The sequence below is a fragment of the Plecotus auritus genome (genome assembly GCF_963455305.1).
Source record: "Plecotus auritus genome assembly, chromosome: 5".
NCBI classification, from domain to species: Eukaryota; Metazoa; Chordata; class Mammalia; order Chiroptera; family Vespertilionidae; genus Plecotus; species Plecotus auritus.
In genome coordinates, this window is record NC_137776.1 from 39,041,378 (window position 1) to 39,056,265 (window position 14,888).

Below are 14,888 nucleotides of genomic sequence, written 5' to 3' on the forward strand. Positions count from 1 at the left end.
TCCCCCCATGACCTTGTGAGCAGGACAGAACTGGGGGCCTTTCTTTGAGCTTCTGTCATTATTTAATTACTAGTGGCTGGTGCACGAAATTTGTGCACCGAGGGGGGGTGTTCCTCAGCTCGGCCTGCACCCTCTCCAATCTGGGACCCCTGAAAGATGTCCTACTGCCCGTTTACAGGGATTGGGCCTAAACCAGCAGTCAGATATCCCTCTCACAATCTAAGACTGCTGGCTCCAGCTGCTCACCTGCCTGCCTGCCTGCCTGATTGCCCCTAACCACTCTGCCTGCCGGCCTGCTCGCCCCCACCTTCCCTTCCCACTGGCCTGCTCACCCCTAACTGCCCCCCTGCTAGCCTGCTCACTCCAAACTGCCCCCCCGCTGTCCTGATCACCTCCAACTGACCCCCACTGATGGCCTGCTCACCCCCAATGACCCCTGCTGTCTCATCCTGGCCTGATCACCCACCGGTGACCCAAGGTCCCAGCCCCTCCTTTTTTTCTTTTTCTTTTTATTTTTTCAGCGCCTCCTTGAGCAGAGGCCAGAGCTGGCTGGAAGCAAGTATCTAGGATTTATTTATCTTCTATAATTGAAACTTTGTAGCCTTGAGTGGAGGCCAGGGCTGGCCAGGGCGGGCAGGAAGCTTGGCTTCCTCCATTGCTGGGGCAACCCAAGCCTCTTGCTTGCTCCAGCTCCGTGTCTGGGTGCCATCTTGGTTGGGTTAATTTGCATACTCACTCCTGATTGGCTTGTGGGTGTGGCTTGTGGGTGTAGCAGAGTGATGGTTAATTTGCATGTTTCTCTTTTATTAGTGTAGATAATATAATAGAAAGGGAAGGGCCTCTCAGTGTGTGTGGAGCCCACAAAGGACACCTGCTTCTGAGCCCCCACACCGGGTGCCCACAGACCACCCTGCCAGACAGCTGACACCCTGTGTGTGCTAGGTGAGGAGTGGTAAGTCTGGCTGGAGGGTGCCCATTCAGCACCCCAGGCAGGAGCCTCCGGGGCACCTTTAAATAGCACCGTGAAGGGGCACCATGGAGGAGGCCACTCCAGGGTGCTTCCCACCTGGGTGGCCAGGGACTCTTCTCCAGGCCTGGGGAGAGCCAGGCTCTTGCACGTCCCTCTGTGCCCTTCAGGTCCGTGCTGGATTTCCTCGCTCTGGAGGCACCTCACTGGCCGCCCAAGGCAGTCTCCAACCCGAAGCCCCTCTGACACCCAGGATGGGCGTGCAGGAGGCCCAGAGACGCAGTTCAGGACAGCAGGTCTGCGTCTGGAGCCCTGGGCCAGTCTCCTCTCCTCGCGCAGAAGGGACAGTGGTCTCTCCTGTGCCCAGGTCCCTTAAGGTTTAAGAGGAGAGCCCTTGGTGGCAACCCAGTTATCGCAGGGTCTGAAGGCCTTGGGCCGGCGAGGAGCCGTCAGAGCGGCCAAGAGCAGTGTCCATCCTCGAGTCTCAGAGGCCAGGGCCCCTGCGGGCTGTCGGCAGAGGCCCTGCGGGGAGAGCCAGGTCTGCCAGGAAAGACGATGGTGGCATACTCTGTCTGTTCAGGAACACAGGGGATGGGGGGTTCCGGGGTCTTCTCCCGCCACTGGAAGTCCAGTTCTCCATAGTCCACACTTAACACAGGCCCTGCGGAGGGGCCCTCCTTCTTAGGGGAGAAGGAGAAAGGAGTCAGCACTCTCTCAGTGGCTGGTGAACACACACATGCACACAAGTGTAAACACAGACCCACACGTGCGTATATACACATACACAGAGGGGCAGGGCCTGAGTCCCACCACCTGTGCTCGGGCTTGGGTCCCCATGTTCAAACAAGGTGACATGGTTGGGGATGGGTGTGGCTGTTCCTGAGACCACTCACCTGTGGCATTGCCTGTCCCCCCACCCCCCTTTCCTGAAATGTCCCAGCATCACCAGAAGGTGAAGGAAACTCACCCGAGGCTGGTCCTCACTCCGGCAGGCACAGCCCCCTGCAGAGAAACACAGGGCGTCAGGGCCAGGAGGCCCAGGCAGGCTGGGTCTCAGCAGGCGGTAGGGTGGGAAGGCCTCTGGCCATGGGAAGAGCCTAAGCCTCCAGGTGTGGGTGGCCAAGCTTGCTCCCTGCCTGCTCCCACCCCCCATGCAACCACCCAAGTCCCTGCTCATCTCCGAGGGTCCGTCTGGAAGTGAGGTGCTGGGTGTGAGGCCACATAGGACCGCCTGTCTTCCAGGCGTAGTGCTCCTGTGGGTCGCAAACCTGGCCGAGCCTGGTGCCTACTGCAGGCCACTAAACCCACCTTGGGTCCCGGGCTGGCGCCATAAAGCACACAGCAGACACACAGTCAGCGGTGCTACGGAGCATCTCCCTGACTGATGTGCACAGGAGCACCACGTGCATCTCCACCAGGGACCAGCGCCTGGGGCATTCAGCACATCTCAAAACTATCTGAAGGGGCCTGGCGGGCACAGCTCAGTGGTTGAGCCTTGACCCATGAACCCAGAGGTCCCTGGTTCCATGCCCGTTAGAGCATCTGCTTGGGTTGTGTGCTCAATCTCCAGCAGGGGGCTTGCAGGAGGTGGCTGTGTTTTTCTATCATCGATGTTGCTATCTTCTCTCCCTCTCCCTTCCTCTCTCTCTAAAAAATCAATAAAAACATATCAAAAAATATCTGGAGGAGGAAAATGTGATCCCTGGAGAAATGAATCCTGCAGGGCCTGGCCTGGTAGGGCAGCATGCCGCTGTCCCTAACCACCCAGGGGGAGGGCATGGAGGCCGTGGCTGCCCTTGTCACCCAGGGCAGGCGTGCAGGAGGCACAGAGCTGCAGTTCAGGACTCGGCGGCCGTCGCAACAGGTCTGCATCTGGAGCCCTGAGCCAATTTCCTCTCCTCGCCCAGAAGGGACAGTGGTCTCTCCTGCACCCAGGTCCCTCAAGGTTTAAGAGGAGAGCCAGGCAGGGCTGACATGGTACAGGGGTGTGATTCCTACAAGGCTCAGCCCTGGGTGGTCACCCTGTTATCGCAGGGTCTGAAGGCCATGGGCCGGCGAGGAGCCGTCAGAGGGGCCAAGAGCAGCATCCGTCCTCAATTGGGAACTCCTGCTGTTGCCACCCATGGTGCCCGTCCTAGGAGAGTGTGACGGGAGCCTCTGGTGTGCAGGGCCTGCGGAGGGGCTGGCCTAGCCCTGGGCTAGGCCCCCTCTAGGAAGCAGCCCCTTTTTCCGGCCCCAGAGGTGTCCACCCATCGTCATAGTGACTGAGGTCAGCTGCCCGTGACCACCACCATTCTGGGGGGCGGGGTGGCTGTGGCTGTCACCACAGGCCCCCAGCGGCTGTTAGAAGCACCGTCACAGTGGCTTGTGGCCTGAGGCTTGAGGGCAGCCTTGGGTAGCCACACAGGGGCCTCAGCTTGGGGGCCTCTCCTTGCCTCCTGTGTGACCTGGACAGCTGCCTTCCCCTCAGACCCCTCCTGAGGGCATGGCTGGGGTCTCCAAGGACAGGCCTCGGCAGTGCCCCAGGCTCCACCTGGCTGGGACGGCAGGGCGGTTGGGTGGGGCATTACCTCGAGTGGCCAGGACCCAGGTCAGCAGCAGAAGCAGCAGGACGCCCACCAGGACGCTTGTGACACCGATGACCAGGCCCTGTAGCTGATCTGTGGGCCTGGGTGGGGGGCTGGGGCTCTCAGTGGGCAGTTCCAGGACTTTCTCTGGAGACACAGAGGACAGATACTCAGGCGTGGGGACACAGGACAGGGACTTCGGGTCCTACCCTGCCCCCTTCAAGTTCGAGGGGACTCAGTCCTAGACTTGCACTGACCAGTCTCACCCAGGCCTGCACAACCTCATTCTGAGGCGCACCTACCACCTGCCCCTCCCTCAGGACAAATGGGGTCTGAGGTGCTTCCAAGCACAGAGGCCCGAAGCCATTGGTCACTGTGGTCCTGGGTGTGGGACAGAGTCCTGGGGTGAAGTGAGGAGAATCTGTGCTCACTATGCCTAACAAGCCCTTCGCTGCCCGTCTGCACCCTCACTCCCACCCTCGGGTCCCGCCCTGCACCTGTCACTGTGAGCTCTGCTCGGGGACTCTCATGGATCTGCGCCTTGGGGGGCAGGTAGATGGCCCCACAGAGGTAGATGCCGCTGTCATTGCGCTGGGCAGTGAGGACACTCATTTTGAAGTCCCGTCCGTTGGGCAGCCGGGTCATGCGGAAGCGCTGGTCCCTGCGGACTTCCTGCCTGCTGTCCTCAGGGAAGGCGGCCAGCTTGTCCGTCTGGTTGCTGGGGCTCATGCGGTACCAGTTGAGCACGAAGTCCTCCGACGTGTTGGAGAAGCTGCAGGTGAAGGTGGCGGTCTCCCCCTCGGCCACCGTGAGCTGAAGTGGGTGGAAGGTGAGGGGACTCCAGGGCCTGTCGGGAGTCTCTGGGGGGTGGAGAGAGAACCAGCGGGACTTGAGGAAGGCATGTGGGACAGCCCACCGAGACTCACCTCCCACTTCCCCACATCCCGTCAGACAGGAAGCTCCTGGGAAGCCCAGCCACGCTGGAGTCCCCTCTGCCATGAGCCTTGCAGCTTCTCCTTGCACGCCTCCTGGGGACGGGGTGCTCACCTCTCACCAGGGAACCTCATGGTGGGATCTTGTCCATTGATGGCATCCAGAGATCTGGGTTGGGTTGCCTCTGACTCCGACCCAGGCCCCCCATCCCATTTCTTTCCCAAGCAGTGGCTTAGGGCCTTCACCCCTCCCTCCTTGACTCAGGTCCCCAGCTCTGCCTCCCAGGTCTCTGAGCTGTCTGCACTGTGCTGAGGGGTGCGGAGGGTGGCCTGGGCGCTGGGCTGGGCTGACGAGGACTGCGGTGGGAAGCCCAGTCCAGTGGGCTCAGGGGCCAGCCTTTCCCCCATTTCAGGACAAGCTCAGAGCTAGGACCCCACATGGGCACTGTTAACCTGGGTCGTGTGGGGCCCCCCAGGTCCTCTTCCAAGGCTCTGGGGACTGCAGTTCAGCTGGGCCATCACCCCTGAGATGGACGGAAATAGAGTCCCCAACACCCTGGGCTCCAGCCCACACTCCCCTGAACAAGGATGTGCCAGCAGTCTGGGGCCGCCCACACAGGAGGGGGCTTGAGGCTCTCCGATGCGAGAATGAGCACACATTCTAGGTTATGCTCTCCCGCCCTCACATGCATTCACGCTAACGGCCACACGTCTGCTTTCTACTCAGCTCCATCCTGAACGGGAATACTTGCTGGGTGTGGCTCCCACACTCCATGACACTGGCCCCGGACTGGCTGCTTCAGCCCACCCTGCCCCGTGCAATGCCTGCCCAGTGAGCCTGCGTGGCTCGGAGGAGGATGGGATGGTGCTGGGACCAGCTCCCCTTCAACCTGGGCCACTTCAGGGCACGTGTGACCAGGACACCCTCTGCCCATCCCTACTGGGCACCTCACAAGGGTCAAAATCAGAGATATTCAGAGAACAGGTGGGTCCTGAGGTGTTCCCAGTGTCCTCGCATTTCTGTCCTGCTCAGGGACACAGGACCTTCTCCACCTCCCACCCGGTTTACACTGAGAACACTGGCTTGCAGAGCCCAGGGCCCAGCCAGCCTGTACCTCCCACCATGTCCCTTCCCGGGCACCTCTCCTGGCCATCAATGCATGGTCAAGATGGGCACATGGCCAGTCCTGGGGCTGCAGGTACTGTACCTATGATCCCGTCAAGTGCCAGCTGGACATGAGCCAGGGGAGCATGTGGACGTGAGCGTGAATGCATGTGAGGGAGGGAGAGCATAACCTAGCATGTGTGCTCATTATCGTGTCGGAGAGCCTCGAGCCCCCTCCTGTGTGGGCGTCGCAGACCGCCTGCACATCCTTGTTCAGGGGAGCTGGGGTCCCCTGGGCCTTGTGGAGGGGCAGCTTGGGGGAGGGCATGTCCCACTGGCTGTGAGGGGCCTGGGTGTCAGGGAGGCCAGGGGCTGGAGAAGGGCAGTTCTGGACTGGGGATGGCTGTGGCAGGTAGGGTCCTCTAGGGGGTGACACAAACACTGATGGAGACACAGCCCTTCCCTCATTCTTGATTGTGTCCTACCCTCCTGCATGCCAGCCCCGTTCCCCTTGGCAGCACTATCGGCCATCTTCTTCACACATTTATTTGGGAAGCAAGTGTCTCTCTCTCTCTCTCTCTCTCTCTCTCTCTCTCTCTCTCTCTCCTCTCTCATTACTGGGTCTTTTCCTACACTAATTATGATTTGATCTTAGATGATTTAAAGTAGAATACGTTTACTGTCTACCTTTGGTCTCTTTTTTAGGAGAGAAAAAAATGAGAAAAGATTTAGCGAAAGAGGTAATACTGTGCTTTGCGGTAAAGGATTTTGGTGTGAAAGAAAGTGATTTGGAGCTATTAGACTGAATAAAGGATCTGATAGAAACAGTGTGGTGGCAAAGTACAGAAGCGGTCCAGGAAAGGTTGGAAAGGTACACCAATCTGGAATAGAGAATTTAAGATGAATAGTAGTGTGATTCCCTCCCATTTGCGGGGCAAAAAGTCTCCAGCTGCTCAGGAAAGTCCAGTCTCCTTCCTACGTGAAGTCAGCATTAGCTCATTCGTTCTACAATGGGATGTGGCGTGCAGGCGATGAGCGGCACTTTGAACCTGGTCCATAGCTCTTCCCTGGCACTCCCCAACTTCTCTTCTCTTGGCCGACCAATAAAGATGACTGAGTGGAAGGCCGAAGTGATGAAAGAAAGCCCCATCAGCTTGGGTTTCTAAAGAAATGAGCCACCCAGCTAACCCCAAACCACTCAGCACTGTTAGATAAGCAAGAAATTAAAAGTTTGAATGTTGCACATTAGTCATTACAATTATCTAAAGCAGGTGTCCTCAAGCTACGGCCCGCGGGCCACATGCGGCCCACCGAGGACATTTATCCGGCCCGCCGGGTGCCGCTGCCTGTCCTGCTTAGCAGCCGACTCGTCCCGGGCCCACAGTGCGCATAGGAATTTGTTCATAGTTTTTTTTTTTTAAACTATAGTCTGGCCCTCCAACAGTCTGAGGGACAGTGAACTGGCCCCCTGTTTAAAAAGTCTGAGGACACCTGATAAAGAATAACTGCTGTGGTGTGGTGGTGACAGAAGGCAGAGTTCTCTGTATGGTGTCGGGAAGCAAGTCTTTAAAGGAAGCGTCATGGAAGTGACAGTTCAAGGTGGACAAAGACTCGGCGAAGTCACTGGTGACACTGCAGCAGCAGAGCGCAGTGCTGGTTCCGTGGGCCCACCACTGTGTCCCCGCCACTGTCCACTGCAGCCAGCCCATGTCTCCCTTCACAAACGCCCAGGATGGCCCATCTGGATGGCACCATCCTAAGTCGCTGTCCAACCCTTCCCCAAATCCATGCCTCCACCTGGGTTCAACTTGCCAGCACCTCCAAGCAGACCCCCCTCTCATGGCCAGGGCCACCCAAGAAGCTCCCCGCAGAGCCCACGCAGTGCACGGAGCCCCTTCCCTCCTCCCCAGGCCCCTCCAGCAGGCTTTCCCAAGGCGCCCCAGCGTGGACACTACTGACCGGTCCCGGGACACTGTCCTTGTTCTGTGTGGAGGGGGGAGCCCTGTTTCTCTGCAGTTTTGGATCTCATCTGCCCCACCCCTGACCTTAATTTGTTACCAATTGAGTCACTTGTCTGTTGGCTCTTTGTGGTGCCTCTCACGGAATCTGACTGGACGAGGCGGGTCCCTGTCCAGCTGCCCCTGTGCGTCTTTGTTCATCACAAAGGGAAGGCTCTTGCCTTCCCCTCTTTTGCTGGGGGCCCAGAGAGAATGTGACCCTGGTGGGGTCTCTGGCGGGTGCCCTAAGAAGGACCAACACATGTGTGATCTTCCACGACCCATCATCAGACACACCCAGGTGGAGCCTTCGAGAAGGCCAGGGCTGCCCACAAAAGCAAAAATTGCCAAGTGGGACTACAGCAAACTACAAAGCTGCTGCACAGCAAAGAAGCCATCAAACGAAATGAAAAGTCAGCCTACGGAGTGGAAAAAAGATTTGAAATATTTGTAAATCATATGTTGGATAAGGGGTTAATATATAAAATATATAAAAAACCCACACACCTCTAAAGCAAAAATACCCCCACAAACAATCTGATTACAAAATGGACAAAGCCCCTGAACAGGCATTTTTCAAGGAGGACATACAGATGGTCAACAGACATGAAAAGATGCTCATCCTCATTAATCATCAGGGCAATGCAAGTCAAAACCCCCGCGAGCCACCACCTCATGCTTGTGAGAATGGCTGTTTTCAGTAAATCGACACGCGGGCGCTGGCGAGGACGTGGAGGAAGGAAGCCCTCGAGCACTGCTGGTGGGAATGTAGACTGGTGCAGCCACTGTGGAAACCAGGATAGAGTTTCCTCGGAAAGTTAAACATAGAATTATCATAGGATCCAGCAAGTCCACGTCTGGTATTTATCTGAAGAAACCCAAGACACTAACAGAAAAGATAGGTGCACCCCACGTTCACTGGAGCATTATTCACGGTGACCAAGCTACGGAAGCAACCTAAGTGCCCACTGATAGACGGGTGGATAAAAAAGAGGTGTGCGTACATACAATGGAATGTTACTCAGCAACAAAAAAGAATAAAATCTTACCATGTTCGACAACCTGGATAGACCTTGAGGGCATTATGCTAAGTGAAATAAGTCAGACAGAGAAAGACAAATACCATATAATCTCACGTATATGTGGAATGTAAAACAAAAACAAACAAAACAAAACAAAAATCGAGCTCCTGGATACAGAGAACAGACAGGTGGTTGCCAGAGGGAGGGGGGGTGGTGGGTGAAGGGGGTCAAAGGACAGAAACTTCCAGTTATAAGATGAATAGGTCCTGGGGCATGGCAACTGTACTTCATAATATTCAACAGTCAGCCATGGACTCAACCAATCTCGAATCAGAATATTCGCAAGAACCAAAAATCCCAGAACATTTCAAAATGCAAAATTTGAATTTGCAACGTGCTAATTTGTGTGGAGCACTTGCTGAATCCACGCAAAACAAGTGATGTGCGGGCGCACCCGCTGATGTTATATGCAAATACCACATTGTTTTATGTAAGGGCCCTGAGCATCCTTGGGTTTCAGTACACAGGCCCGCGGACACCGAGGGCTGGCTGTAGTTATTTACTTAAATGTCATCTCTGCTCATGGCCAGAACTTGCAAAATGGCTGTGGTAGATACATTTGACCACAGATATGTTGTTGTTGTTTATCTTTTCCCTCACAAAGAATTTTTAAAAAACAAAACAGCCTAGAATTAGCACATAAGACATACGATATGTCACATAAAAATTTGAATTTCTGACCTCTCCTTAAATGTCAGAAAATCTGCAACATCCGGTGCAAGGTCCCGCCTCTGGAGCCGAGTTGGGGCTGCCCCTTCCATGAGAGTGGGCACTTGCCTGGACACCCAGTCCCCACTCAACAGTTTGCCCATCTCTGACGCCTTTTTCTGCCTCTGGAAATCTTGAGACGAGGTAGGAAAATATGATGGTGTATGTATTAGGTGTGAGTCAGTAAGAGTGCTCCAAATGCTCATACTACTACTATTGAGAAAATAGTAGTAGGCTGTGAGAAAAGAAAAGAACACAAGAGAGGATGTTCAAGATTTAGTGACAGTCCCTTCGGCTAAGTGGCCAGGGGGGCGATGATGTCCTGGCAGGCATGGCTGCTGTGAGAGCTGGCTAAAGACCGTGAGTTTAAGGTCCTACCCAATTCCTGCCCGACAGCACAGGGTTTACTGTCTGACAGAAACCTGGATCTCAGAGTTTACAATATATTACTTTCTTGTTCAATCTCAGTACACACAGTAGGTTCAGAATTGCTACCTCACGTCTTGGTGGGAAGCACCTTTACTAACGAGACTGTAGTACATCTGTGCAATATAAGGGGCTTGACCAGAATTCCCGGGCGACCTGGAACCCATGCCCGCGGACACTGAGGCATACCACTGCACGTCTGAAAGCAGCCAAGAGAGTGGAGCTCAAAGGTTTTCAAGACATGAAAGAAGAATTCTGGCCAAAACCGGTTTGGCTCAGTGGATAGAGCGTCGGCCTGCGGACTGAAGGGTCCCAGGTTCGATTCCGGTCAAGGGCATGTACCTTGGTTGCAGGCACATCCCCAGTGGGAGGTGTGCAGGAGGCAGCTGATCGATGTTTCTCTCTCATCGATGTTTCTAACTCTCTCTCCCTTCCTCTCTGTAAAAAATCAATAAAATATATTTAAAAAAAAAAAAAAGAAGAAGAAGAAGAATTCTGTGACTATGTTTGGTGGGTGCTGTTAACCGGCTCATCACTTCGCAATGCGGACAAATATGGAATCACTACATTATGCACCTGGAACTAATGCCTCAATAAAATATTCCTAGTTCTAAGGCTTCCCATGTGTGAAATAAAATTGAGATTTGAATTTTAAAAGAAAAAGAACTCCAGGGCCTGCAGAGACAGGGGGAGCTGAGGACCGTGACTGCCAACAAGCAGTCAGCGCTGGACTTGGGGACATCTGAACTCGGGACTCGCGAAGCTCCCGTGCCGGGAGGAGGGGAGGTCTGCGGCATGATCAGAACAACCAACCTCCATGGCCCAGCCCAAATCTCGGTAACATGCACAGATGGGACGTGGGCCCAGATTGACACGCTGAGATCTGACCCAGCACCTCAGGGTGGCCTTACTTGGAAACAGGTGGTTGCACATGTAATTGTTCACATTGTGGTCCAGAGGTGGCCCTCATTCAACATGACCATGACCTTATAGGAAGAGGGACATCTGGACAGACGCAGACAGGAGAGACCATGTGAAGACAGAGGCAGAGATGGGGTGATGTACAATCCGGGGGACGAGAAGGATTGATGGCCACCACCAGGAGCTGGAGAGGCCTGGCCTCTCGGTTCTCCGCCGGCCGACACCTGGATCCCGGCTTCCAGCCTCTGTGTTGTGGGACCATGAACTTCTGTTGAGAAGCCACCTGGTCTGTGGCATTGGTCATGGCCGCTGATACACACAGCGAATGTGCCAATGTGATCCACTGGTAACTCTGGGTGAAGGGTGTTTGCAGCTGTGTTTTGTAACTATTCTGTATGTTTTAAATATTTTTCAAAACTGTAATTTGAAAAAATAAATACAATAACCTGGCTTAATGATCTGTGTCACGGTCTGTGCCAGACAGTTTTTATAAGTGATCTGATTTAATTCTCAGGACCCTCAGAGGGCAGGCATTATTGTCCCCAAATTGCAGGTTAACACCTTGGCTCTGAGAGAGCAGTGACTCGCTGAAGGTGAGGAAGCTCGTGGATGAGGGCTCCTGTTTGACTCCAGGCTGTCATTTACTCTCGTTTTCTCTCCTTCACTCGCACCGGGTGGGTGGGGGCGTCCTACTGCTGGGTTTGGGATAGTTCATAAAGTGCAAGAAAAACATGTACATAAGGAGGGGGACTTCCATGGGAATGACTGACTGAAACAATAAATATAGTGAATGAATTAGGAAGAAAGAAGACGACATGGAATAGAAAGTCCCCGTGGCCTGGAGCACCCGAGTCTGAGTCAGAGCAGGAGCAGGACCCCGCAGGCATGTGACACGGCAGTGCTGTGCTCTGTGCTGAGCCGGGGTCACACATGGGGAAACTGAGGCACTCTGAGTTTGAACATCTTGCCCAGGCTAACTCATCTGAAACTGGAGGGTCTGGCTGCACAACCTTATTCTCACCTTCCCCGCTTGGGAAGGGGTCCTGGTGAGGACCGGGCCACGGGGAGGTCACAGCCCCCTTGATGCCCCAGTTCTTCCTCCCAGGTGGCGCACGCCCCTTCTGCTCCCATGCCTGGACTCCCCCCAAGGCCCTTCACCAGGCACCTTTCGGCCACAGGCCCTGGGACCACTTTGAGTTTCTTCACTGACCCTGAGGTCTTCCTGGAGAGTGAGGCCCTGCCTAGGGAAAGGCCTGCCCCCGTCACCATCAAGCAGACCCTGGAGGGGCAGAGTGACTGAGAGCCCTTGGCCCCAGGATTCCACGGTGTCCGGAAACCCCCACCTCGTCTTGGCTCTTCCAGGGGCCCTCGGTCCCCATCCCAGCGAGGTCCAGAGGAAAGGCCCTAGCCCAGACGTGGGGATCCACCTTCCCCGGTTCGCACCTGTGCAGTGTGGCTGAGGATGGGGCCAGCCAGGGGGAGCCCCGCTCCCTGACCATGGGCCTGCAGGGCTGTCCAGTGGACGGCTCATACCGGGGGTCAGAGCCAGGATCCCCTCACCAAAACCTGCCATGGATGCTGAGGTCGTGCCCAGGTCGTGCCCTGGGAATCTCCTCCAGAGACCTCAGCGGCGCCCCAGGCCCTGAGGGGGTTGGGGGGATGATCTTCACTTGCACGGTTACTTTGGATATAACGAGAGTAAGTCTCGGGGCCATCCAGCCATTCACCTCAAGAGCCAGTCAGCCCCCGTGAGGCTGGCCCATCCCAGGAAAACACAGGTTGGGGCAGCTGGGCGCAGGTTGGGGCTCTGGCCAGCCCGGCCTGGTCATTCTACAGCAAGGGGCACAGGCTCGCCATCCCACTGGTCACCGAGGAAGACCTGGGATACTCCTGCCTGCTCAGGGGTCTCACCACCAGGTGAGCCCAGAGAGGGCACTTCCCTCGCCCAAAGCCACACAGCACTCTGCCACACAGTCTCCTCCCCACCTGCCAGAGACAGAGGGCCAGAGGTTGTTCCCACCCCTGACCCCGACACCCAACTGTGATCCACTTACCTAGGAGCCATCCTGGCCGCCAGCCCAGCTGCAGCACCGCCCAGATGAGCGGCCAGGGCACCCACGGGGTCCCCATGCCCCAAGCACCTGCCGACAACGACGTCTTCTCCTCTGCTCTGGCAGAGTGCGTGAAGAAAGGAAACTGTTTCCCTGGGGTTGAAGGTACACGCCCCGCCCCCTCTTCCTCCTCCTCCACACGGGCAGGGGGAGGGTTAGGGGGTGGAGAGAGAGAGAGAGAGAGAGAGAGATGGGGGATGTGAGAGAGTAGGGGGTAGGGGAAGGAGGCGGGAGGGAGAAAGAAATACAGAGACAGACGCAGAGAGAGATGGAGAGGAAGAAGGAGAGGGAGACAGACAGGTGGAGGGAGGGTGTCTGGGTACCTCTCCCCATCAGGGGTCTCTCTATTGAGGGAAAATTTTGTTTCTTTATCTGGGGTTGCCTCTTTCCCTTTCCATAGGATGGGGGCGGGGTGACTGTCCTCCCCTCCCAGCCATCCTTCTAAAGTTGGGTCACCCTCTCCGGGCTGAGCTCCCCCAGGCAACAGTGAAGGTGGGATCGACCCCATCCCACAGCCCACTCTGCCTCCTCTGAGGCCTCGTGTTTGAACTCACCAATTCTGCCACTACTGGGGGCCTGGCCAGACCTCTGCTGCCCCACCCAGCCACCCTTCTGGGCAGTGCACAGTGGGCAGCCAAGGGCTTGTCTGGCCCTCCTGATCCTGGAGAGCCATCGTCCCTCCCCAGGCTGCGAGGACACCTGCAGGGGGCAGCTGAGGGTCTGCCTGACTCATGGCTTAGGTCAGGGACATTTCTGCCAGGCCCACCTGAGACCCTTACCCATGTCCTCCCCCTTACCCTCCCCACCTCCACGGCAGCCTTGCTGCCAGCCCTACTGAAGGCCATCGGCTGCCTAGCATCCCCCTCTCAGCTTCGGGTTTCAGAAGGCCCCAAGCCAGGCTGGGGAGGCCCCATTTCCAGATCTTTCCACTGTCAGCAGCCTCCTGCAGCATGCAGTGTCCAGGGCTCAGCTTGTGAGGCAGACCTGCCTTCTGGACCTGCCCGTGTCACAACCCCTGCAGGGCCCCCCGGGACTCGTTCAGGAGACAGGGTTCCGGTCTGCAGGGGGCTGTGGCCTGGCTGCCCAGCCAGATGTTTGTGAGATAGTTTTGCTCTAAGCCTTTTATGATAATGAATGGAAAACAAGGAGAAAAGAAACTGCTGATATTAATGATGCAATGCGTAGGTCTCACCAGCTTAAAATAACCAAGACAGAAACCCAGAAACCGCCTGGCAGCTGGCGCCACAGCCGGGCTGGGCTCGAGGGCACAGCTCAGCGTTAGTTGTGAAGGGAAAACATTAAAGAACAGAAACGGTGGAAACAGCATCAAAGACGCTGGTGTCTGCAGGCAGAACGAGTGAGCCAGTGAGCGGGCGGCTTCAGTTTAGAACAAAGGGCCACTCCCCATGTGGGTGGCTGGAGGGCCCAGGGTCTCTGACAGCCAGGCTACCCTGTGGCCCCTCAGAGGACCGGTACTGGGGTGGGAGGGGCTCCGCGGAGGGCTGGGGGTGGGGCCGGGTCAGGCTAAGGGTCACCAGGCATCCAACACAGGGAACCAGCTGCTTCAGCTCAGGCCAGGCTCTGTCCAGGGCACTGCAGTTTGTCCCCGGGGGCTGGGGCCCTGCGCTAGGGACAAGCTGTCCTCTGAGGCCTGGGCTGAGGGGGTGGTGGGGAGGGTGGGCCTGTGCTCTGGGTGTGAGATCCCTGGGAGGGGTCTCCCCACCATGCCAGCAGCCCCCTTCCTGTGACTTTAACTGCAAGAGCTTGGGCATGTGTCCACAGGGGGCCAAAAGCCAGGGGTGATTGAGTCCCCCCTGTGCACCCCCCTGGTCTCTGCTTTGTTTTCCCCTCCCCCGCCCTCTTGTCTCCCTCCCTTTACTCTGCTCCCTCCTGCTGACCCCTTCTCTTCCCAGTCCTTCCTCCTGATTTATCCCTCCCCTCATGGAACAGTGGGCTTGTGGGGGACATAGACAGGAGGCTGAAAGGGGCACTGGGCACTGGGAGGTTCGGGGTTGGCAGGGGGTTTCCAGGGGGGCTGGGAAGGGGGAGGACCCAGAGACTATGAAAGGAGG

The 14,888-nt window shown here is 56.5% G+C and overlaps 1 protein-coding gene across 2 annotated transcripts; it reads right to left on the minus strand.

Annotated features, from left to right (window-relative positions):
* Positions 1 to 518: 518 nt before the first annotated feature.
* Positions 519 to 12,888, minus strand: PDCD1 (programmed cell death 1). 2 transcript variants are annotated; one of them, XM_080669033.1, is made up of 5 exons: positions 12,760 to 12,871; positions 4,032 to 4,394; positions 3,538 to 3,681; positions 1,935 to 1,969; positions 519 to 1,644 (listed from the first exon to the last, which is right to left on the minus strand). In XM_080669033.1, the coding sequence occupies exons 1-5, from the start codon at positions 12,833 to 12,835 to the stop codon at positions 1,417 to 1,419; spliced, it is 846 nt and encodes a 281-aa protein (XP_080525159.1). In that variant the 5' UTR covers positions 12,836 to 12,871; the 3' UTR covers positions 519 to 1,416. The 2 variants fall into 2 exon arrangements, with proteins under 2 accessions (XP_080525159.1, XP_080525158.1); XM_080669032.1 differs by having other exon boundaries at positions 786 to 1,647; positions 12,760 to 12,888.
* Positions 12,889 to 14,888: the final 2,000 nt, after the last annotated feature.

Bases quoted from the DNA above. Each gene is read 5' to 3' on its own strand.
- PDCD1 (XM_080669032.1), bottom strand. From the start codon at position 12,835: ATGGGGACCCCGTGGGTGCCCTGGCCGCTCATCTGGGCGGTGCTGCAG. The intron at 1,970-3,537 runs GTAATGCCCCAC...GTTTCTCTGCAG, and splicing joins CTGGGTCCTGGCCACTCGAG to GGGGCTGTGCCTGCCGGAGT. The intron at 1,648-1,934 runs GTGAGTTTCCTT...TTCTCCCCTAAG, and splicing joins GGAGTGAGGACCAGCCTCGG to AAGGAGGGCCCCTCCGCAGG.